Source organism: Ptychodera flava, chromosome 12 (genome assembly GCF_041260155.1).
Source record: "Ptychodera flava strain L36383 chromosome 12, AS_Pfla_20210202, whole genome shotgun sequence".
NCBI lineage: Eukaryota > Metazoa > Hemichordata > Enteropneusta > Ptychoderidae > Ptychodera > Ptychodera flava.
In genome coordinates, this window is record NC_091939.1 from 40,698,214 (window position 1) to 40,716,040 (window position 17,827).

The following is a 17,827-nucleotide window of genomic DNA, read 5'->3' on the forward strand; positions in this document are numbered from 1 at the left end:
GGAACAGAAAAATAGCAAGGAGATTTGGTGTAAAGGAGACAGATTATCCCAAATACAAGTTGTTCATCAAGGGACAGGACAAAGAAATTGACTATGAAGGTGATATCAATGCCAATGAACTCCTTGACTTCGCAAAGAAACACTCTGTGTGTGGATCACTCTTAGAGGATGCATCGAAGTGCTTGACAAGCTAGCTGGAAAGTTTATGATTTCTAACAAAGAGAAAGAAAGAAAGGAGATTATAGCAGAAGCTGAAAATGAAATTGCAAAGTTCAAAGAGATGATAAGGCAAGGGCAGAGATTTATGCAAAAACTATGAAAAAAGTTCTAGAAAAGGGAGATAGTTTTATTGAAGATGAAATTAAACGGGTGAAGAAGTTACAAGACAAAAAAGTGAAACCAGAAATGAAGGAAAAATTCAAAGATCGATTGAATATCTTGTACTCTTTTAATGTTGAGGTAAAGGCTAAAGATGAGCTTTGATCTTCAACAGCTAGTCAGATATTTATAGAATGTTTGTGAAGTTTTTTCATTTTTTTTTAAATATTCTGCTGCTGTTTTTAATTTAGTTTAATTTAGAATGTAGTAAACGTCAACAACAATAGAATCATTATTGACGATTTATATCGATTACTTTAACTTTCAAAATCATTTCAAAATGTGAAAAAGGTTGAGCTATGACATTGCTTTTGGCTGTAAAACTCTATCTGTAAAACTCTTTGACAAATGGCGCCGGACTTGAAAATTTATTTTATGAAGGCAGTCGCAAACATTTCTATGTCACGACAATAGAGGGCTGCCTGAATGATTCTTGTGTGGTCGTATCATCAGTTCTTCATTTCTGAACACGAAGCCTAGTCCTACTCCGTCCGCTTGCCTCCTAGTGGTTCGGAGGTATACGGAGGCAAGCGGACGGAGTAGGATTCTAGTCTTCATTTCTGAACACGAATGCAAAGTTCGTTGTATCTATTTACTCAGTCATCATTACAAATAACAGAGAGGAAAAATGCTGCTCAGCTTCTCAATATCTGATATTTTTGTTCTTCAATATGACTATGGAAATAGCAGAATAACTGGCAACAGTAGGCATTTTAATGTAGCCTGAAATAACTCAGAAATACTCCTGTGGTGACGATCGACCAAGATACCATTTTGTTTTTCCGGCATGGAAATAGATAATATCGAAAAAGATAGAAGAGGATAGTGTGCAATAATATCTCTATGTAAATTTGTTACAATGTTTCAATTTCTTGTCACTTTTCAAGAGTATTCACCCATTTATAGTAACAGTCTGTATCCCCATTTATACATGATTAGATATTTAAGATTTGTCATGTTGATGCATATTAATCTTGTCATACGCAATTTTAAAAAGTAAATTTGGAATAAAGCTGTGCAAATATTTTGAATGGGTATTTTTGGGGCATTTCTTTCTTCATCTTTGATTCATTTGCAACAATAAACTGTCACAGGTAATGAATGGAGACTGTCTCTATAGAAGGCTTTAAATATAAGTTGTTTTGTGAATAAAAACAGTTGACATGCATCGATCATTGTTTTTATTGCTAGAGATTTCAAGGCTGACAATATTACACAGTCTGTCATCGTTTCTCCGCATCATTTTTTGTTACTAGGCCCCTAAGTACTAATTTCTGCTTTGTCAATATTCAATACAATCTTCTTACAAATGACAGTTTAGAAACCATTGAAATATGACTTTGATGACTTGCACCTTCTTGTGGTTTTCTTAATTTTAACGAAGACACTTTACAGGCAAAAGCTTGGGCACCTCTCCGGGAACTTTGTACGTAAAAACAGCGCCCATAAGTCGAGACCGGGCGTCGACTGCACTGCATGCAGCGCGCAGCGTGAAACCGTAGTTTTATTACTAATTTCCATCAAGCTAGGTGGTTCAGTGTAGCAGAAATCATCGTGAAGAACACAACAGATCTGAAACTGTGAAAGGTACAGTGCCGAATACGGATCGCTATCTGAGAGAGAAGATGGATCACAAAATCGCTGTTTTCAGTCTGTTGCTAACGTTTGCTATTTTTGAGAAGACGGTGTCTATAGCCACGAAAGGCTCAGTGCCTCTTGACTCGTTGACATTTGACAAGGTAAATTTCATTTATTTTTTTCACTATGATATTGATAATACGTGTCAAGATTCGATTGCCATTCACAATGCCGCGATTTATGTCCATGTCTGCAGAGGCGTCTGTACTTTTCTAAATCTTCGCACCATTTATCTCTTTTCTTTCCCTTCCCGCGCGTTCATCTTGTTTTTGTAATTTCGTGCAAGCAAAGTATACCTTCTATGAATTAGCATTATCGTCTGCTGGCTCGCACAAACCATTGCTGAGGGACGCTGCGTTCTGTATTCCGGAAGTGTTGTTTGAATTTGATCGTATACTCGCCAAACATATACTGCTAATTCAAAATTACTCATCGTTTTGTCAAAAACAGAACATTCTATACTGAGATTTTTGAGAGTAAACTTACGATAGCTACGTGCTCATCTACGTTGTATCACACTATAGCATGACCATCTGATAAATCACATACCACTAGTAGTACTAGTGCACCGGCTACCACGTGGGCCCGTGTGATTGGTTGATCCGCGTCAGATCGCCGATGGTCAAAGTTGCAGCTTGGTTCAACACGCATAATAGTTTGAGGCGAAGACCAGGGGGCAATGATGTTTTAGCTTTGCTCACAGTGTAAAATTTCATTGCCGTGCCATGTTTTTATGCTGTAGAACCATCTGCATGTGTATTCTACACATACAGATAATCTTGTACGTTGTACCATGGAGGTCTTCTGGTACCTCCATGGTTGTACCTCCATGCTCTACGCTCCTGGGAGAGGTATATCGACACAACTCTATGTTTGTAAACTCTTTAAAATAAATTTCCTTGAATACTTAACAGTGTACACACTGCATTGGAAAAAAAAAACTTTTTCACCTTCTTACACAGTTTTACCAACTTTCTTGGAAGGACATTTACTATGACCATGCAAGTACTTGGATGTATGTTATGGATTAAAAAGTCAACAAAATTACACCTAGATTATAGATTATTCTTGTATCCCAAATACTATAGAGAGGTGTCTGCTTTGACAAATTTCATACTTACATGATGAACGATAGGAAGGATCAGGTACAAAATGATACCTTCATTAGAAAAACTATAATTAACATCTTAACTGTTCAGTGTTTGTACTTATACATCTACGTCAGGATAGATTGAGTGTTTATCTGATGGTAGAGGGAATGAAGCATAGACAGACTTGACATATCCTTCAGCTTCAAAAATTTAAACCCATGACCAGATTGAAGCTTCTCAAATATAACGAAATTTGCATGGATTAGACCGTTGACAGTTTCCAAAGTTTTAAAAGCTCCTTTCTCATTTGGATGCAGATGAACATAAAAGTTCAACATTCTTTTGAACAGGTGTTAATGAGCGCTCTTTTTCCCTCACGCTTGAAATATTCAGACTTCATAACCAGCTTCAAAAAAAAAGGATACTCTCAGAATACTTAAACTGGAACCTCAAAGCTTTTTTAACAATCCTTTTTAATTTGTTGCCTGTCTGTCATAGATGTTATTTTGTAGCACTTTACCTGAGAGCAAGAGGCAAGGGAGTGGTTGGTTGAAGTAAATATAGATGAAAAATTTCAATTGCAGATTTCTTTTTACTGCAGGCACCATGACTATGGAGCTAACATCTGTTAACTTCTTCTGTTGTATCCATATATGGACTACAAACTAATATAACACAACAGGCTATAGTGGTCTTTCTCTACCTGCTGATTTCTTAGCATAGAGATACCGGTAGACTGAGCCAGGCAAACATCATACAGCTCTTAAAATTGATTACCTGCCCAGTCAATGCTTTGAAGTATGGACAACCATGATCAGCAATCATCATTCACAACTGAATTTATAATGTTCAATTCATAGGTATCACGTTGCATATAAAGCCTCCAACAGTGATTTCAACTTAGCATGTTGTATTCCTATCAATGATAAGATCACCATTATCCATCAGCCAATGAACAATTTGATTTTTACGACCGCATTGCTATCACACTGACTTATTTTCATTAAGTGACATACCAATTTTAGAAGTTAATAGACCAGTGGAGTGACAGTGTGTCTAAGTCTGTAGCAAATGGAAGACATGTATCTGTTCATCCTCAACTTGTACACACACAGACACAACCCACAAACGATGTAATATTGCTAGGGATTTTTATGAGTTGACACATATTGCAGTAATCCTTTCAACAGTTCAATAAACAGAAATAATGAATGGACTCTGATTAGGGTAATGAGTTTTGTAGCAAATAGAATATATTCAGACAAATCAGTAATCATGTGACAAAGTTGTGCAGAGTCAAGCTGGAAAGTATCACTGAAATGTTTAGGAAAGATCTGGAAGTAGACTTTGTGTTTGATAGATACAATAAAAGTAGCATTAAATAATTTGTCTGATATAATCAATATTACATCATACCAATATGTTGAAAGAACAAATACAGTGATTTGATTGGTCAAGATGAGAAAATAACAGTGCTATATTTGTGATATAGCACAGTTGAAACCCATCCAAGGTCTCAGTTAGAGGAAAATCACTTTTTAACATTTCATACCAGAATTCCAGTATTCTTGTATGATACCAATAAACCACCTTAACAATGGAAAAACCATTCAGTTTTGACCAATTCATTCCATATTTCACTTGCATACATGTTGTACACACCAATCTCTATGGTATAGCTGTTGCTGGGTGTGGTTATTTCATAATCATAAATGATCCATATGACATTTTAAAACTCATTCCAGACCCAGCAGGCTTTGATGTAAATCTTTTTTTGTGATAAATCATCTCCATCTCCTGGGGTAATGAAATATTTCCTACTGAGTTGAAATGCCACGTGTCATTTTATCATTCCTCATTCATTTGCAGGTTGTAAAGAATCATAAAGTTGTGCTGGTTAAATTTGATGAAAGTTATCCATATGGTGAAAAGCAAGATGAGTTTAAAAGTCTTGCCACGATGGCATCTAGCCAGGATGACTTGTTGATTGCTGAAGTGGGTGTCTCAAGTAAGTTCCCTGCTTTCCATCTGCTGATCTACTGTACTGTTAACAAGCAGTTTTACCTTGTATTGCAATGCTAGTACACCAGAGAATGTGTGACCTTTGTCTACTGTTTCTTGGAATAACAACGTATCCCTAACTTCTTTTTCAGAATATGGAGAAAAAGAAAACAGTGATTTGGCAGAAAGGTTTGGTGTGAAAGAGTCTGATTTCCCAAAGTACAAATTATTCATCCAAGAACAGGAGAAGGAAATTGATTATGAAGGTGACATCAAAGCAAATGATATATTATCATTTGTTAAAGTGCAAAGTGGTTTATGGGTGGGACTTCAGGGATGCATTGAAGAGTATGATAAGATTGCAGCCAAGTTCATGGCCACTGGTGAAGACAGTGAAAGAAAGAAGATGGTCAGTGAAATTGAAAAAGAAATAGAGCAGGTGACAGGAGACAAAAAAGCCAGAGCAGAGATATACATGAAAACAATGAAAAAAGTTTTACAGAAGGGAAATGGATTTATTGAAAGTGAAATAACACGAGTGCAGACATTGCAAGACAAGAAAGTCAAAGAAGAAAAGAAAGAGCAGTTTAAAGAGAGATTGAATATCTTAAATTCTTTCAGATTGCCAACAGAAAGCAAAGATGAGCTCTGATGTGCAGAAAACTAAAGCTACTTTGAGTTAGAAAGTAAGATGTGTACTAATCTGTGCAGAATGTAAATTTGGTATTGCAGCAAGGTTAATGATATGAAGCATAATGGGAGCATTTCATTTTTCATTTTGATGTTGTCAGTTAATTATCAAGTGAGATAATCCATGTTTAGTTTTGGTCTGATGTAATGTTAGTCTGACAATAGATCTTATCTTTATTCTTTCATGTGATTATGAGGATCATCAAGTTAAAATGTCAAATACATACAATGAAAAGTGGCTCTCTCAAAGCATGAGAAATTGTTCTTTTGTTCCTCCTTTATCTTTCATTTCATAAAATTCATGTTCTTCTTTTCACTTATGCTGTACCTGTGTCAGTATTTTGTTGAGGTTTAGGAACCCCGTTACTTTTCTTCTGTACCAATACATGACTGCATTGATACACCAAGAGAAACTGGTAACATTCACCAGTTGAAACTTATGTACCACCCTTAAAGGCCAAGGACTTGATCCCTGGGATAAGTTTGTTCTGTCTATGAGAGGTATATGGAGTATCATAGCCTTTTGTTTTCCATTCAAATTGTAATCTAGTAAGTAGATTTCCTTGCAAGACAATCTGACGCCAACACAGGCCTTTAACAAAAAAAACACCAAATATACTCAGCGGCTATATTTCTTATAACTGATACAAACCTTAACCCTTTAAACCCCAGTTCCCTGTATACAGGTCCAACTTTACCATAGAAAACAATGGATTTGGGACAAACCATGGTGGTGAAAGGGTTAAGTGTGAATTAAACAAACTTGCCTGGAATTTTTTCTGAAACTATTTCATTACAATGTGAGTGCTGTGTTCTAGTGGAGGGACTGTTGTTCATCTATAAAAAGTTCATACATCCTAGTAACTGATGACCTCAATCTACCTGGTCTAAGAGGTCACACATCCCACTGGTGTAACATTTGGATAATCCTCAGAATCAGCTTCATGTTTTCTAGCTGACTTGAAAATGACACCACTCAGTGTCAGTGTCAGGGTCAGATACAAATAATGATAAAGTGACTCAACCCAATGATAACAAATGGTGAAATGTACCTAAAACATTGTGAAAGTGGTTTGTGAAAATATCAGAATATCCAAGTTTTCTTCAGCAGAACATCAAACAAATTTTGAATGAATCATTTCTTGTAGTGCTTGAAATGTCCAATTTCTGATTCAGAGACTGTGTTAGTGTCTCAGCAACTCATTCATCACGATCACTGTGTTTGAAGGCCAAATAAAAATATGTCAAAATTTCAACTATTCATTGAGATATAAAAGTGCTAATAATACAGTAGATTTAAGAAACCAAATGTAAGTTGATTAGATATTATATTATACCTTAATATTGAATGTAACTTTTAGAAACAACACACACAGGATTTGATCTTATGGCTAAGAACATTTTGTTGTAACTGCATTGTTGTAAACTGACATTAAATTTCTGAACTTTGTCAACATTACAAGAATAAAGGCTACAGTGCTTTGAGTAAAATCTAAAGTGATGCAAAATGTAGAGTACATTTCTCATGCTGGATTGAAATGCATGATTCACCAATCATTCCATGGAACACAATTTGGAATAGTGACATCTGAGGCTGATTCTGATGATGAGGATGAGTCCAATTGTATACCCATACGCATCCCAGCAACTGATGATCTCAACTAGCGTGTCCTAAGAGGTCTTACATCCTGGTCTCTTTCATTCAATATTCTTATGAAGTGAAATAGTTTTTGAAAGATACTTTTGACAAAGAACATTTATCTTTCTGTTGTAAGCCCAAATTGCTACCTTTCAATCAATATTCAAAGACAATTTATGAACTGTAAAACAGTATACACATATTGACTGGCCATGAGGGCAACAGCATACGTCTGTACCCCAAGGGACTGTGAGTCACCCCCAAAAACAGACTGTTTCCCGAGGCCGTAGGCCGAGGGAAACAGTCTGTTTTTGGGGGTGACTCACAGGCCCGAGGGGTTAAAGACGTATGCTGTTGCCCTCATGGCCAGTCAATATGTGTTTTGTAACACACCTCATCCGTAGTCATACATAAGAACGTACCATACACAAAAGTTGTCGCATGTAAGCTATATGATGTAATATGTTGGAGTGGTTCAGCAAGAAAAACCGACAGGGTCGCAATACTTCTGCAAAACGTTCAATGCACCTTTGATTATCGTCTTCGTTCGTTTCGAGTCCTTGTTTGAAACCAGAGCATTCAGTCCTTCTTCCGAAAGTAGGATAAACCGAGAAATTTCTCGACTATCGTTTCGCTCGTCCGCAGACGGCATCTTTGTTTACATTCCAGTTCGCGCATGCGCCAATGTTTTTTTGACGTCAGCGGGCATCATTTTTCGGAACTGATGCCTGGCAGGCAACAGTTCCGACAAATGATGCCTGATGATGTCGTTTACGTGGATCAGCACAAAAAGAACGCATCCCACGTGACTGACAATTGGCGAATTAGAACACAGACTGCGGATGAGGTGTGTTACAATGAAGAAATGTCACATATGTATTGTTTTGTTGTCAAAGGAACATTTTAATTTAAAAATTTAATTCGTAAGCAGATAAAATGTGAAAATAAAAGACATGGTGAAAGGTACATGAAGTCTATCATGTGTAATGATAGTTTGAATGTTACATTGTTCCACCTTGTATAGTCATTGTATGACACTTGCTTGTCAAGGGATGTTTAACATTACAAGCACGCATGGTTCTTATTGATTTCTGCACTCAGATATTGTTTGAAAAGGGTCGTCCAATTTTATTGATTTCTGAACAAATGAAGACTCTAAAATTTCATTTCAACATTATTTTTTGAAAGCATACTTCAAAATCATCAAAGTTCAGAGTGAATTGAATGAAACGCTGACATGTGTTGGTGTGGGACATTGTACACTTTTCAAAGTAAAATCATCAGCAACAGAGATGGTTCTCATCATACCACATGTAGATTTCCTAAATATCATAGTCATGGAGAAAAATCATCCATTCTTTTGCCAACAGATTTGCAGCTTATTTCATTGAAAATATTATGTACGGCTATCAAAAATATTTGACAAAATTATGAAATTGCTATTTCTCCTGTGGAAGGATTTTCTCATTATTCAAAGTTGGATATTAGACAGACAGACATGGTCACTAAAACAATGCTGGCAGAATTTGAAGATACAGAATAAGTTGTTCTGTGCACGGAAATTTGCTTCAGTTAATTGTGATCTCAGTGTGTAAATCAAGGAGGTAACTTCCTATTTGCGAGCTGGTCTATTCAGAGAGTCACTCTCCGTCCAAAGCTTTGGTGGAATAGGCCTATAAATCATGTGGTAAAGCATAAAGTGGATATGCGTGCCTGAGGAGCTAATTGAGTTAACTGCTCAATGCTGATTGGTTTAGCAGACCATGCTACACGTTTTTATAAACCAAGTGTTGTGAAGAGGCAATGTGAATAGATAGAAATGTTGTTTGCAAAGACACACTTCATGGATCATTTTGGATTCCTGTCAGTTACATATGACACTACATTATAAATGCTGATTTCATCACATTTGGTGTGAGAAAACTGAAGAGTTTATGCTACCGTTGAAAACATGATATTACAGTAGTATCTTTGGCTACCAATGTGGAACAGACCAATTGCCATTACCAGGTTTTTTCCTTTCATTTCTGCCAACCTGTCTGTCAGAAGCACAATGCAGTCCTAAAACTTTGCTGTTACTTACAAAGGTCAAGTTTGGGCTTAAAGCAACACAAATACTTCATTACTCGTGATAAAATTGACATTAAGATCCTCTTCGTTTATTTCCTGAAAATGTGAGATTTATGTGTGTTCTGAGCAAGTTTAAAAGTAGATGAGAACAAGTCTGGCACCATCGCTTGGCAAAATGTCTGTTTTGAAAAGTACAGCTTGCAATTAAGAACAAAAGTAGACTGAAAGATCTGTTGCTCGAGGACGCTGGCACCCTCAAGCGACGGATCTTCCAGTCTAGAACAAAAGGCGCTGCAATTTGTAACGATGGTAGCGCCGTATGTCCCAGTGACTAATACAGGTAACAGACAACCCTAGCATCAATTTTGTGACAGGTTGAGAGCTGTGGTTATGTGATATCTGCAATCTTTTCTCAGTGAGGTGGTAGTGTTTAGTCATGTAATTGTCACTACTATCCTAATATGCAGGTTCAGTGGATGGCAATCTCATCAAGTCTACAGCACCTCTTCAAACTCCACTCACCAACCATAAAAATCCTCCTTCATAGTGAACTGCTTGCTAATTATTTCTTACTGGATTATGAAGAATGTGCCAGGGTGCAAGTGTTCAGATGACCAGTTTCAATCAGAAAATCAGCCTTAGGTATATTTTCATATGGCAAGCACTCTATGAAATCTGAATAAGTAATCTATGAAATGTCAGTTTTCTCAGATAACAGCAGTGACTGCAAAGTTCTCACAGCTAAATAAAAACAGAGACCATAGAAAGACGACTGTCTACAATGAAACTAATGCAGTCTTCCTGAAGACTGATTAGTAACTTGTAGACATGACTGGAATAAAAAAGTCCAACTCTGTCAGTAAAAGGAAAAGGAAATGTTTTATTTTGTTCACTTTTTTGAAATATAATTTATTACAATGGCAATTTTACAAGACGCCAATTATAAAATACGAAACTAATCTTTCCACAGATTGTCAAACATAATCTATGCATGACAGAAGGCATTTCACAATATGCTGAATACAAATCAGTGCAAATGCTTTTTTCTTAATGTTGTAAAATCCATCAGAGAAGAGTGAAGGCCTTAACTACTGCATGAACTTGTGAGAAGAAAAACTAAAGCAGCCTTGAACACCACCCCTCCCAGATAATGGACTGGACCAAAAAATGCAGTAGTTATTAAGACATGACATGTAGTTCAGCATTTAACCTTGCAACAAGAGATAGGTTTTCTGCTGTTCTTAGGTTGACAGCTAAATAAATACAAGTTATCAATGAATTTTAAGTGGCAAGTTTTGTCGGGACTGAAGGTAAATTTACTACAATTTCTTCATTTTCTGGGTTTAATCAAGTACACATCAACTGCAAATCAGTAACCATGGAAACAGCATAGTTGTGCACTTAACAGTACCTTTTACTTTGGTTATGAGTTTGAATGGACAGACTTCAAATTCTTAGACAAATTGTTGAACAAAATCAATCAGCTTTTTTAGGCAACCACACTGCTAACTTGAAAAAGTTACAAGACAACATGTTATATTTGGTAGATTATCCATGTGGATTAGTCATTGTCATGAGTTACTATAATCAAATACTTGTATCTGTACAAATCTGTAAAACCCTAAATATCTGAACACTCCAGTGATTTGACCCTTATCCTGCCATGCCTGTTACTTCCACATCAGCAAATTTAGTACAGCACGGGATGGAGCCAGACCCTACACATATTTTCACCCACTTGGTGTGGTACGTTACCGTTACAGCATGTCATGTCTGTAAAAGTTGTGTATATCATGTTTTCAGGGAATTTCAAGTTTATAAAAGGATTATATTTATAAAGGTGACAAAAATTAACTACAGTATTCAAAGGGTTAAAATGATACATACGGGGCATGACAAACCTTGCTGGTTTTAACCAACTTGATCTGATGGTTACAAATTTGGCAGGATATGGGTTAAAACTGTAAAATATACAGAAACGAGTTTAGTGATGTTATGTTAGAGTTTGAAGTCTTTAAAGTGTGAAGTCTAATTGCTGGTAGTTTTACAAGACTTGAACAAACCCACACAGCAATGAGACAAATCTATTGGTCTACTCCAGCATCAAAACATTTCAAATTTTCTCTGATAAAGCAATCAGCTGCCAACACTTCCATTCAACAATTCATGTCCCTTTTCACTATGACCTTTCCATTCCATGGTTTGGCCCAAACTAGTTGTTATCAATGGTGATTGTGGACCTGTTGACTAAGAATTGGGGTTGACAGGTTATAAGAGGATGTTTGATAGCAGTCATTGTGAACTTAGATTTTATAGGAAAAGTAGGGATTTAAACACAGCAAGGAACGTTGCCAGGTTTCTGGATCTACAGTACTTCTATCCATGGAAGCTTTGAAAATAAGTACAAGGAAACCATATGTAAATGTGAAGAGTTGATGAAAGAAATAAATGCAACGGTTGTCCTTTACACACAGATGGCTCTGATCAATCTGAAACAGTTCAAAACTATTCCCTTTCAACAGTTGACAATGCAACTTCAATCAGATTGGAGCTGCATATATTCATAGGTTGATCACAGGATTAAATAATCAAATAATTTTGGTGATGATTTGGTAGTTTTTCAAATCTGTAAACATACCAGGGAAGTGTGCTGGGCAATGATTAGTTGGCAATGATACAGCCTTAAAAACGATTGAAAAACCAAAAATACTTTATATGCTCAGTGGGTATTGTTTTGCTGTAAATTTAATTCTTCTTAAAGCTGCATCATGACAATTGACTCACTGAGGAGTTGTTAGACACTAGTTTTCTTTACAATACTACAGTGAGATACAATGTCTTCACAAAAGACTCTGACAAGATGCTTTGCACTTGCAACCTGGCCAGCAGAGACAGAACTTTTTTCAAAATGAAAGGGTTATGTAAACAAAAAACTCAACAAAACTGCCAAAGAGAGGCTGTCGTCATAAAGCCAGTTTATGAGTGAAGTTATGCTGTAACTAGTATTCTAATTAGGGCAATGTGAAACGTGATTAGATTGTAGGGCCTCATTAACCTAGTTTGGTATAGCAACGTCAAGACCTGTGTTATCTCTGTCATTTGGACAGCACAATTTACTACTATGATGAGTCCTGTTTTTTCTCTTCTGTGCTGTCTTTTGTCTCTTCTTTGCTATCCTCTTTCTTTTCTTTACTATCATCTTTAGCATCTTCCTTCTTTTCCTCTTTCTTTTCCTCACTATCTTTTGATGTTTCTTCTGTCTTCTTTTCATCTTTGACAGACATTTCACCTAATTTGTCAGCAACTTGATCGGCTTCTTCCTTGGATGATTTTGTAGCTTCTAATTCTCCTTATGGATAGAAACAATGCGTTAGCATGTGGGACACTCATTCCAAAGGATATTTATGTATTACTTTATGAATGGTAATGATTAGGCCCTAGTAGAGCCACTCTCAATATTTTCATGGCTTTTGTACAAATTATTATATTATGGCAACACCTAGGTATCTTCCAGCAGTCATATTACATTGTCGGTTAATATTTCAAGGCAGTGGTTTAACACGTTGCAGAGCTGTAAGCCTTCCTCCAAACTCCACATTAGCAAGATGTCTTTGTTGACATTTTTGCAAGGCTAGCAGAAAGGCTTCTTGGTATCTTATGGTAAACTTGTGATACATTATTACTGTGTCAAAACCTAAAACAACCAGACTAAGTACATCAGTCATTTTTGTACAAGATAAACAACTGACAAAAGTGTATTTCAGAACTCACCTTTTTCTAGAAGTGCTTGTTGACATTCATCAAATTTGGCTTTAAATTTCTGTGCATCTGATGGAGAGAAGGCAATAAACAGAGATTACCGACAGCACATCACAACTTGTTGTTAAAGTTTGGAAAGGAAATTAACAATCAGAGAAGAGACAATCAACAGTATTATAGCCGTTGTACAGATGGCATTCAGTCCGCCCGTCTCAAGGGTCATCATTTTGAAAACAGTATAACATGTTTCTCATGCTGGCTTGGAATAAACGTTCCTGGTATTAACAATGACATTCTCAACCAAAATCATTATGCATTCAGTTGCAGAAACTTGTTTTCCCATACAATAAGATGATAGATGAATTTGGAACGCCCAAAGTGTTTTGCAAATATTCTTTATGAAGATCATTGTGTCCTGAATTGTGACCTTTCTGAACTCTTCAATTTATCAGTGTCTGGATAATATTTTGCATCAGTCTAGACTTTTTCTCGATTTAAAGATTTCTTTTGTCAATTGGATGTCAATAGGTTAAGATGACAAACTGATGAAACAGATCTCAGAGTCTTCAACAGAGATAGGTTTGCTGTTTATCAGAAGAAACTAATAAAATGATTCTTTATCCACTTTCTGGTTCAGCCCTGATGTACTCTAGGATAAAGTTGAATGTTCGGAGGACATTGGTGTGAGATGGCTAAACTTACTTTCTGCATTTGCAAATCTAATTGCTAGAGTTTCTGCTTTAGGTTCTTCATCTGCAAAGTCAGCTAAAACACTCCATACCCAGGCTCTGTCACTGCCACAATTTGGTACTAGCTCCATCTGTGATGTGACTGCAAAAACAAGTTGAACTTTGGTCAGTTGGCACCTTCATCTCAGTAAATGAATGAACATGCCACCTTGGTGTCATCAGACACATTATGCAAAGAGTGTAAGGAAACTATCAATTATATGGATGGCATTTACAGAGCATACGGATGGCATTTACAGGGCATACGCTGGAAAAGCTGAGGCACACAACTCTTAATATGCTGTTTATAAACCCTTTCCAGTCAGGTTACTACCAAGTAGGTTCAGACTAGTAAAGCGTAACTGTCCTGTGTAACATTTTTCCAGACTTGACCATACAAAGAGTCCTACAAACATACATAGACAAGATTTCAGAGATTTGTCTTGCTATGATGTACATAAACTGATACATTAGCTGATATTACTGACTTGACATGATGGTGACAGTACAATATATTGTAATACTGTGTCACAGTGCTCTTAAGACATAAGGGTAGGTTGATTTAATGCCAAGTTTGATTGAACTTGACCTGCAATGCTCAGCGTTTCCGTTACAATTTGAAAACTTGCGTACGATTTTACGCAACTGAGTTTTTATTTGCCTAAAATGTATTCAAAATGCGTACGGCAGGAATCAGTATCTGAAGTGAGCTGGGCAGTCTTTTCTGTAAAACTTGGGGGTTTCCTGTAATGCGCATGCTCTGTTAACAAAAAACAACAACCTGGGGGGCTTCAAGGTGTAGCTGAACACTTGCCATGCCGTGATGCATGTCCCGTATATGATCGTTGAGCAGCCCAATGGGTTCATGTTCAAAGAGAATACCTTCTGACTACGAAATTAGTGTTTTCAAAGGGCCAACAAAAAGATACCGTTCAAAGTCCAGCGGGACCTCTCAAGAATGCAACCCGACAGAGTCTAAATGGTCACCCGTACACACTTTCCAAATAACATGCGACGTAATGACCATTAACTGTATTGTGTTTACCAACAACGTAGACTCGATTGATTCTCGAATTTTTTGCATCTGTAGTGCCATTGTCTGTACAGAACTGATTGACATGACGTTTTGTGCTGATGAAATACAATGTTGCATAAAGTGCTGCGGTCTGCTAAAGTCTAAAATGTTGCAATATCATGATGAATGTCACTTGCAAGCAGGTGCATATGTTCTATCTTTGTCCTGCATTGAACCACGTTCAGGCAATGTAGTGCGGGTCAAGTACGTCGTGTCATTGGGCGGCATTTCTCAATGCGTATTTGTTTACGCAGTCATGATTTTTTTTGCGTATTTCCGAACAATTTTGCGTAAAATACGCAGGATTTTGCGTTAACGGAAACACTGATGCTTTAACTTTTTTTCACAAAAAGTCGTCAAAGAAAACAATCACCACAAACAACAGCATAAGTGATTCACTTACTGTAGTGATTTGCACAGACTTTGAGTGTTTTGTCTCTTCTCATGAGTACACGCAGTTTTCGGAAATCTTTTCTATGCCTTAGGATTTTCAGATCGCCTGTACCACGCTCTTTCCATTCTGCTGGCTCTAATTCATTTGCATAGCGGAAAAGTTTGGCTCGCCTGAAATAAAATTGATAGAAAGTCACACAATATAGTTCTCTCTGGACTCTTCATTCAGAGTACAGTAGTAAAGGTGTTTAAAAGGGACAGATCTGGATCTGGTCAGCAATGCTGGTGCTGAGCTTGGCAGTTTGAACACGTCAAAGAGCCCAAATCTCTGCATGATCTGTGACACTGGACTTGCACTTTGCCATTATGAATATGTAGGTCCACCATCATGGCCCACAAAGGCAAGCTTCTGGGTCACCTGAAAATCAATGCAATTACCAGGGCTTTTGCAGGAAAATTGTTAATTTGCCTTCCCTTCCCCATTAGACAATGCTTTTCACGACTTATGACTTACATTGCAAAAATCTCCTCTTCATCTTCTTCCATAGTCTTTGTTTCAACTGGATTAAGACGTACAACTGGTTCAAAGTGAACATCAGGACTGCTAGGGGGTATATCTTCACGCTGTAGACAAATGAAAAGATACAGTTCTGTTTGAGAAGGTCTGGGATAGGATACACAATTAGCAAAAGATATCATTTGAGGGAAGTGTTTCACAAAGATGGATGAAGTTTTTTGGTCGTGAGAGCAGAATGGAAAATGTCAACTTGAATGAAGCTAATATTTGATATAATAGTTGATGTTTTCAAGGAAAATTTGCATTAGGAATACAAACACCTTGACAGTGACATGTGTGCAGTGAATGAGTGGTCTTTAATGAGTTCATGGCTTGAAGCCAGGTAAGTCAGGTAAAGCTGACATGTTATCTATTGCATCTCAAAATTACACATGTGCACCTAAAACTAGAATCAGAGATTCAGTCTTGCATGAGTGCTCTGTGAGGGTTTGAGCAACCCTCCATGCCATATACAATTAAAAATCTTTGTGCCTGACCTAAACTAGGAACTCCCTGGAGGACACAGTACTTTGGTATCGTGCAACCACATGCCCTCATCAAAAGTTTGATCAAAACATCTCACTTCTACTTCCATGGTCCAACATTGTCCACCCCCATCCCGGACACAAACTCCTCTCCTGAATAGCGCAGTATTTGTGCTCTCTTTGATCATTACATGTCACAGCTAACATGTAACATGACTCAACCACTGCCATTCAACAGTGAATATTGTTATTGTTGGAAGTTCCTAATTACATTTTATCAACAGGAGCTTTTCAGAATTCAGATTGGTTTGAGGGTCAGAGAGCCATGGCGTTTCCAAAATTCAAATCAATTTATGGAAACTATATATTAATGTGACTGTTACAACAGTGCTGGATTCTACAGGATATATGGATTCAGTTTCTTTAATTCTTTTCTCAGCGTAGGACCACTGAGGTAGAATGAGACCCATTCTACCTCCATCCATGGTACTATGGCAAGACCAATCAGTCCACTGGGTTTACACATAGACAGTAAAAGGGGAAGACTGCATGTTCATACAACGGGGCAGGGACATGCTGGCAATCACGGCATTCCACGTTCAATCGTCGGGAGTAGTATATTTTTAGAAACTACAGGAAGTCCACGTGACAGCAAACCGGTTAGCGGTTATAAGTCAAATGACAACTGACTCAGTGTTGCCATGTACCCTCCAGCTCCAGGACAGCTGTTGTTGCCGCGTTAGATAACTTTGAAACGGGCGAACTTTAACACAAAACGGGCTAATTTTGGACTAAACTTCGTTCGTTTCGGTGTTGTCATGATTTCGGAACATTTGCACTCTGAAGAAAATGACTGCGTCATCCATTCGTAATACAATGGGGAATCATGCTGAAATTACCGGCAAATGAATGAAATGTACTTTGAATTTAAACCTATCTTATCCCTTAAAATACCCTAAAATAACCCAAGAAACAAAAGGGAAAGGAGAGTCAACCACTGTTACCTTCTCTTCTGCCATGATGATCTCGATGATGACGGATGAAAGACGAACTAGCTTTAGAGTTGCCAATGACTGTAGAAATATATCTCTTTCGCGATGGCGGCTTTCCCGCTTGATAAAGCACCCTTAACTCAGTCTAAATGAGAAAGTAATGACGAAATATCTCGCCCTCTTGAACGGTGTGCTTAACCCTTGACAGTTTTATTTTCACTAGAAAATTTATGAATTTCTACATGAGAAGGTTCTATATTCGATATCTCGGAATACATTCTCAGAAGAGCGTCCATTTTGCCCAAAAGAGGACTTTTCCCTTTAAATTTTGC

General features: G+C 37.2%; 2 protein-coding genes across 4 annotated transcripts; one reads left to right on the plus strand and one right to left on the minus strand.

Moving 5' to 3' along the window:
* Positions 1–1,914: 1,914 nt before the first annotated feature.
* On the plus strand, positions 1,915–8,403 carry LOC139145905 (endoplasmic reticulum resident protein 29-like). Its single transcript, XM_070717354.1, has 4 exons — positions 1,915–2,117; positions 4,977–5,115; positions 5,261–7,620; positions 8,285–8,403. The coding sequence occupies exons 1-3, from the start codon at positions 2,004–2,006 to the stop codon at positions 5,758–5,760; spliced, it is 753 nt and encodes a 250-aa protein (XP_070573455.1). The 5' UTR covers positions 1,915–2,003; the 3' UTR covers positions 5,761–7,620; positions 8,285–8,403.
* A 1,964-nt stretch (positions 8,404–10,367) lies between these two features.
* Positions 10,368–17,812, minus strand: LOC139145904 (ran-specific GTPase-activating protein-like). 3 transcript variants are annotated; one of them, XM_070717351.1, is made up of 6 exons: positions 17,508–17,812; positions 15,977–16,086; positions 15,473–15,633; positions 13,969–14,097; positions 13,279–13,335; positions 10,368–12,856 (listed from the first exon to the last, which is right to left on the minus strand). In XM_070717351.1, exons 1-6 carry the CDS (start codon positions 17,520–17,522, stop codon positions 12,627–12,629), a joined length of 702 nt encoding a protein of 233 aa, XP_070573452.1. In that variant the 5' UTR covers positions 17,523–17,812; the 3' UTR covers positions 10,368–12,626. The 3 variants fall into 3 exon arrangements, with proteins under 3 accessions (XP_070573452.1, XP_070573454.1, XP_070573453.1); XM_070717353.1 differs by having other exon boundaries at positions 10,368–12,847; positions 17,508–17,663; XM_070717352.1 differs by having other exon boundaries at positions 10,368–12,853; positions 17,508–17,663.
* Positions 17,813–17,827: the final 15 nt, after the last annotated feature.

Bases quoted from the DNA above. Each gene is read 5' to 3' on its own strand.
- LOC139145904 (XM_070717351.1), bottom strand. The intron at 14,098-15,472 runs GTAAGTGAATCA...TTGTTTTTGCAG, and splicing joins AGTCTGTGCAAATCACTACA to TCACATCACAGATGGAGCTA. The intron at 13,336-13,968 runs GTAAGTTTAGCC...TCTCTCCATCAG, and splicing joins TAGATTTGCAAATGCAGAAA to ATGCACAGAAATTTAAAGCC.
- LOC139145905 (XM_070717354.1), top strand. From the start codon at position 2,004: ATGGATCACAAAATCGCTGTTTTCAGTCTGTTGCTAACGTTTGCTATT. The intron at 2,118-4,976 runs GTAAATTTCATT...ATTCATTTGCAG, and splicing joins ACTCGTTGACATTTGACAAG to GTTGTAAAGAATCATAAAGT. The intron at 5,116-5,260 runs GTAAGTTCCCTG...CTTCTTTTTCAG, and splicing joins TGCTGAAGTGGGTGTCTCAA to AATATGGAGAAAAAGAAAAC.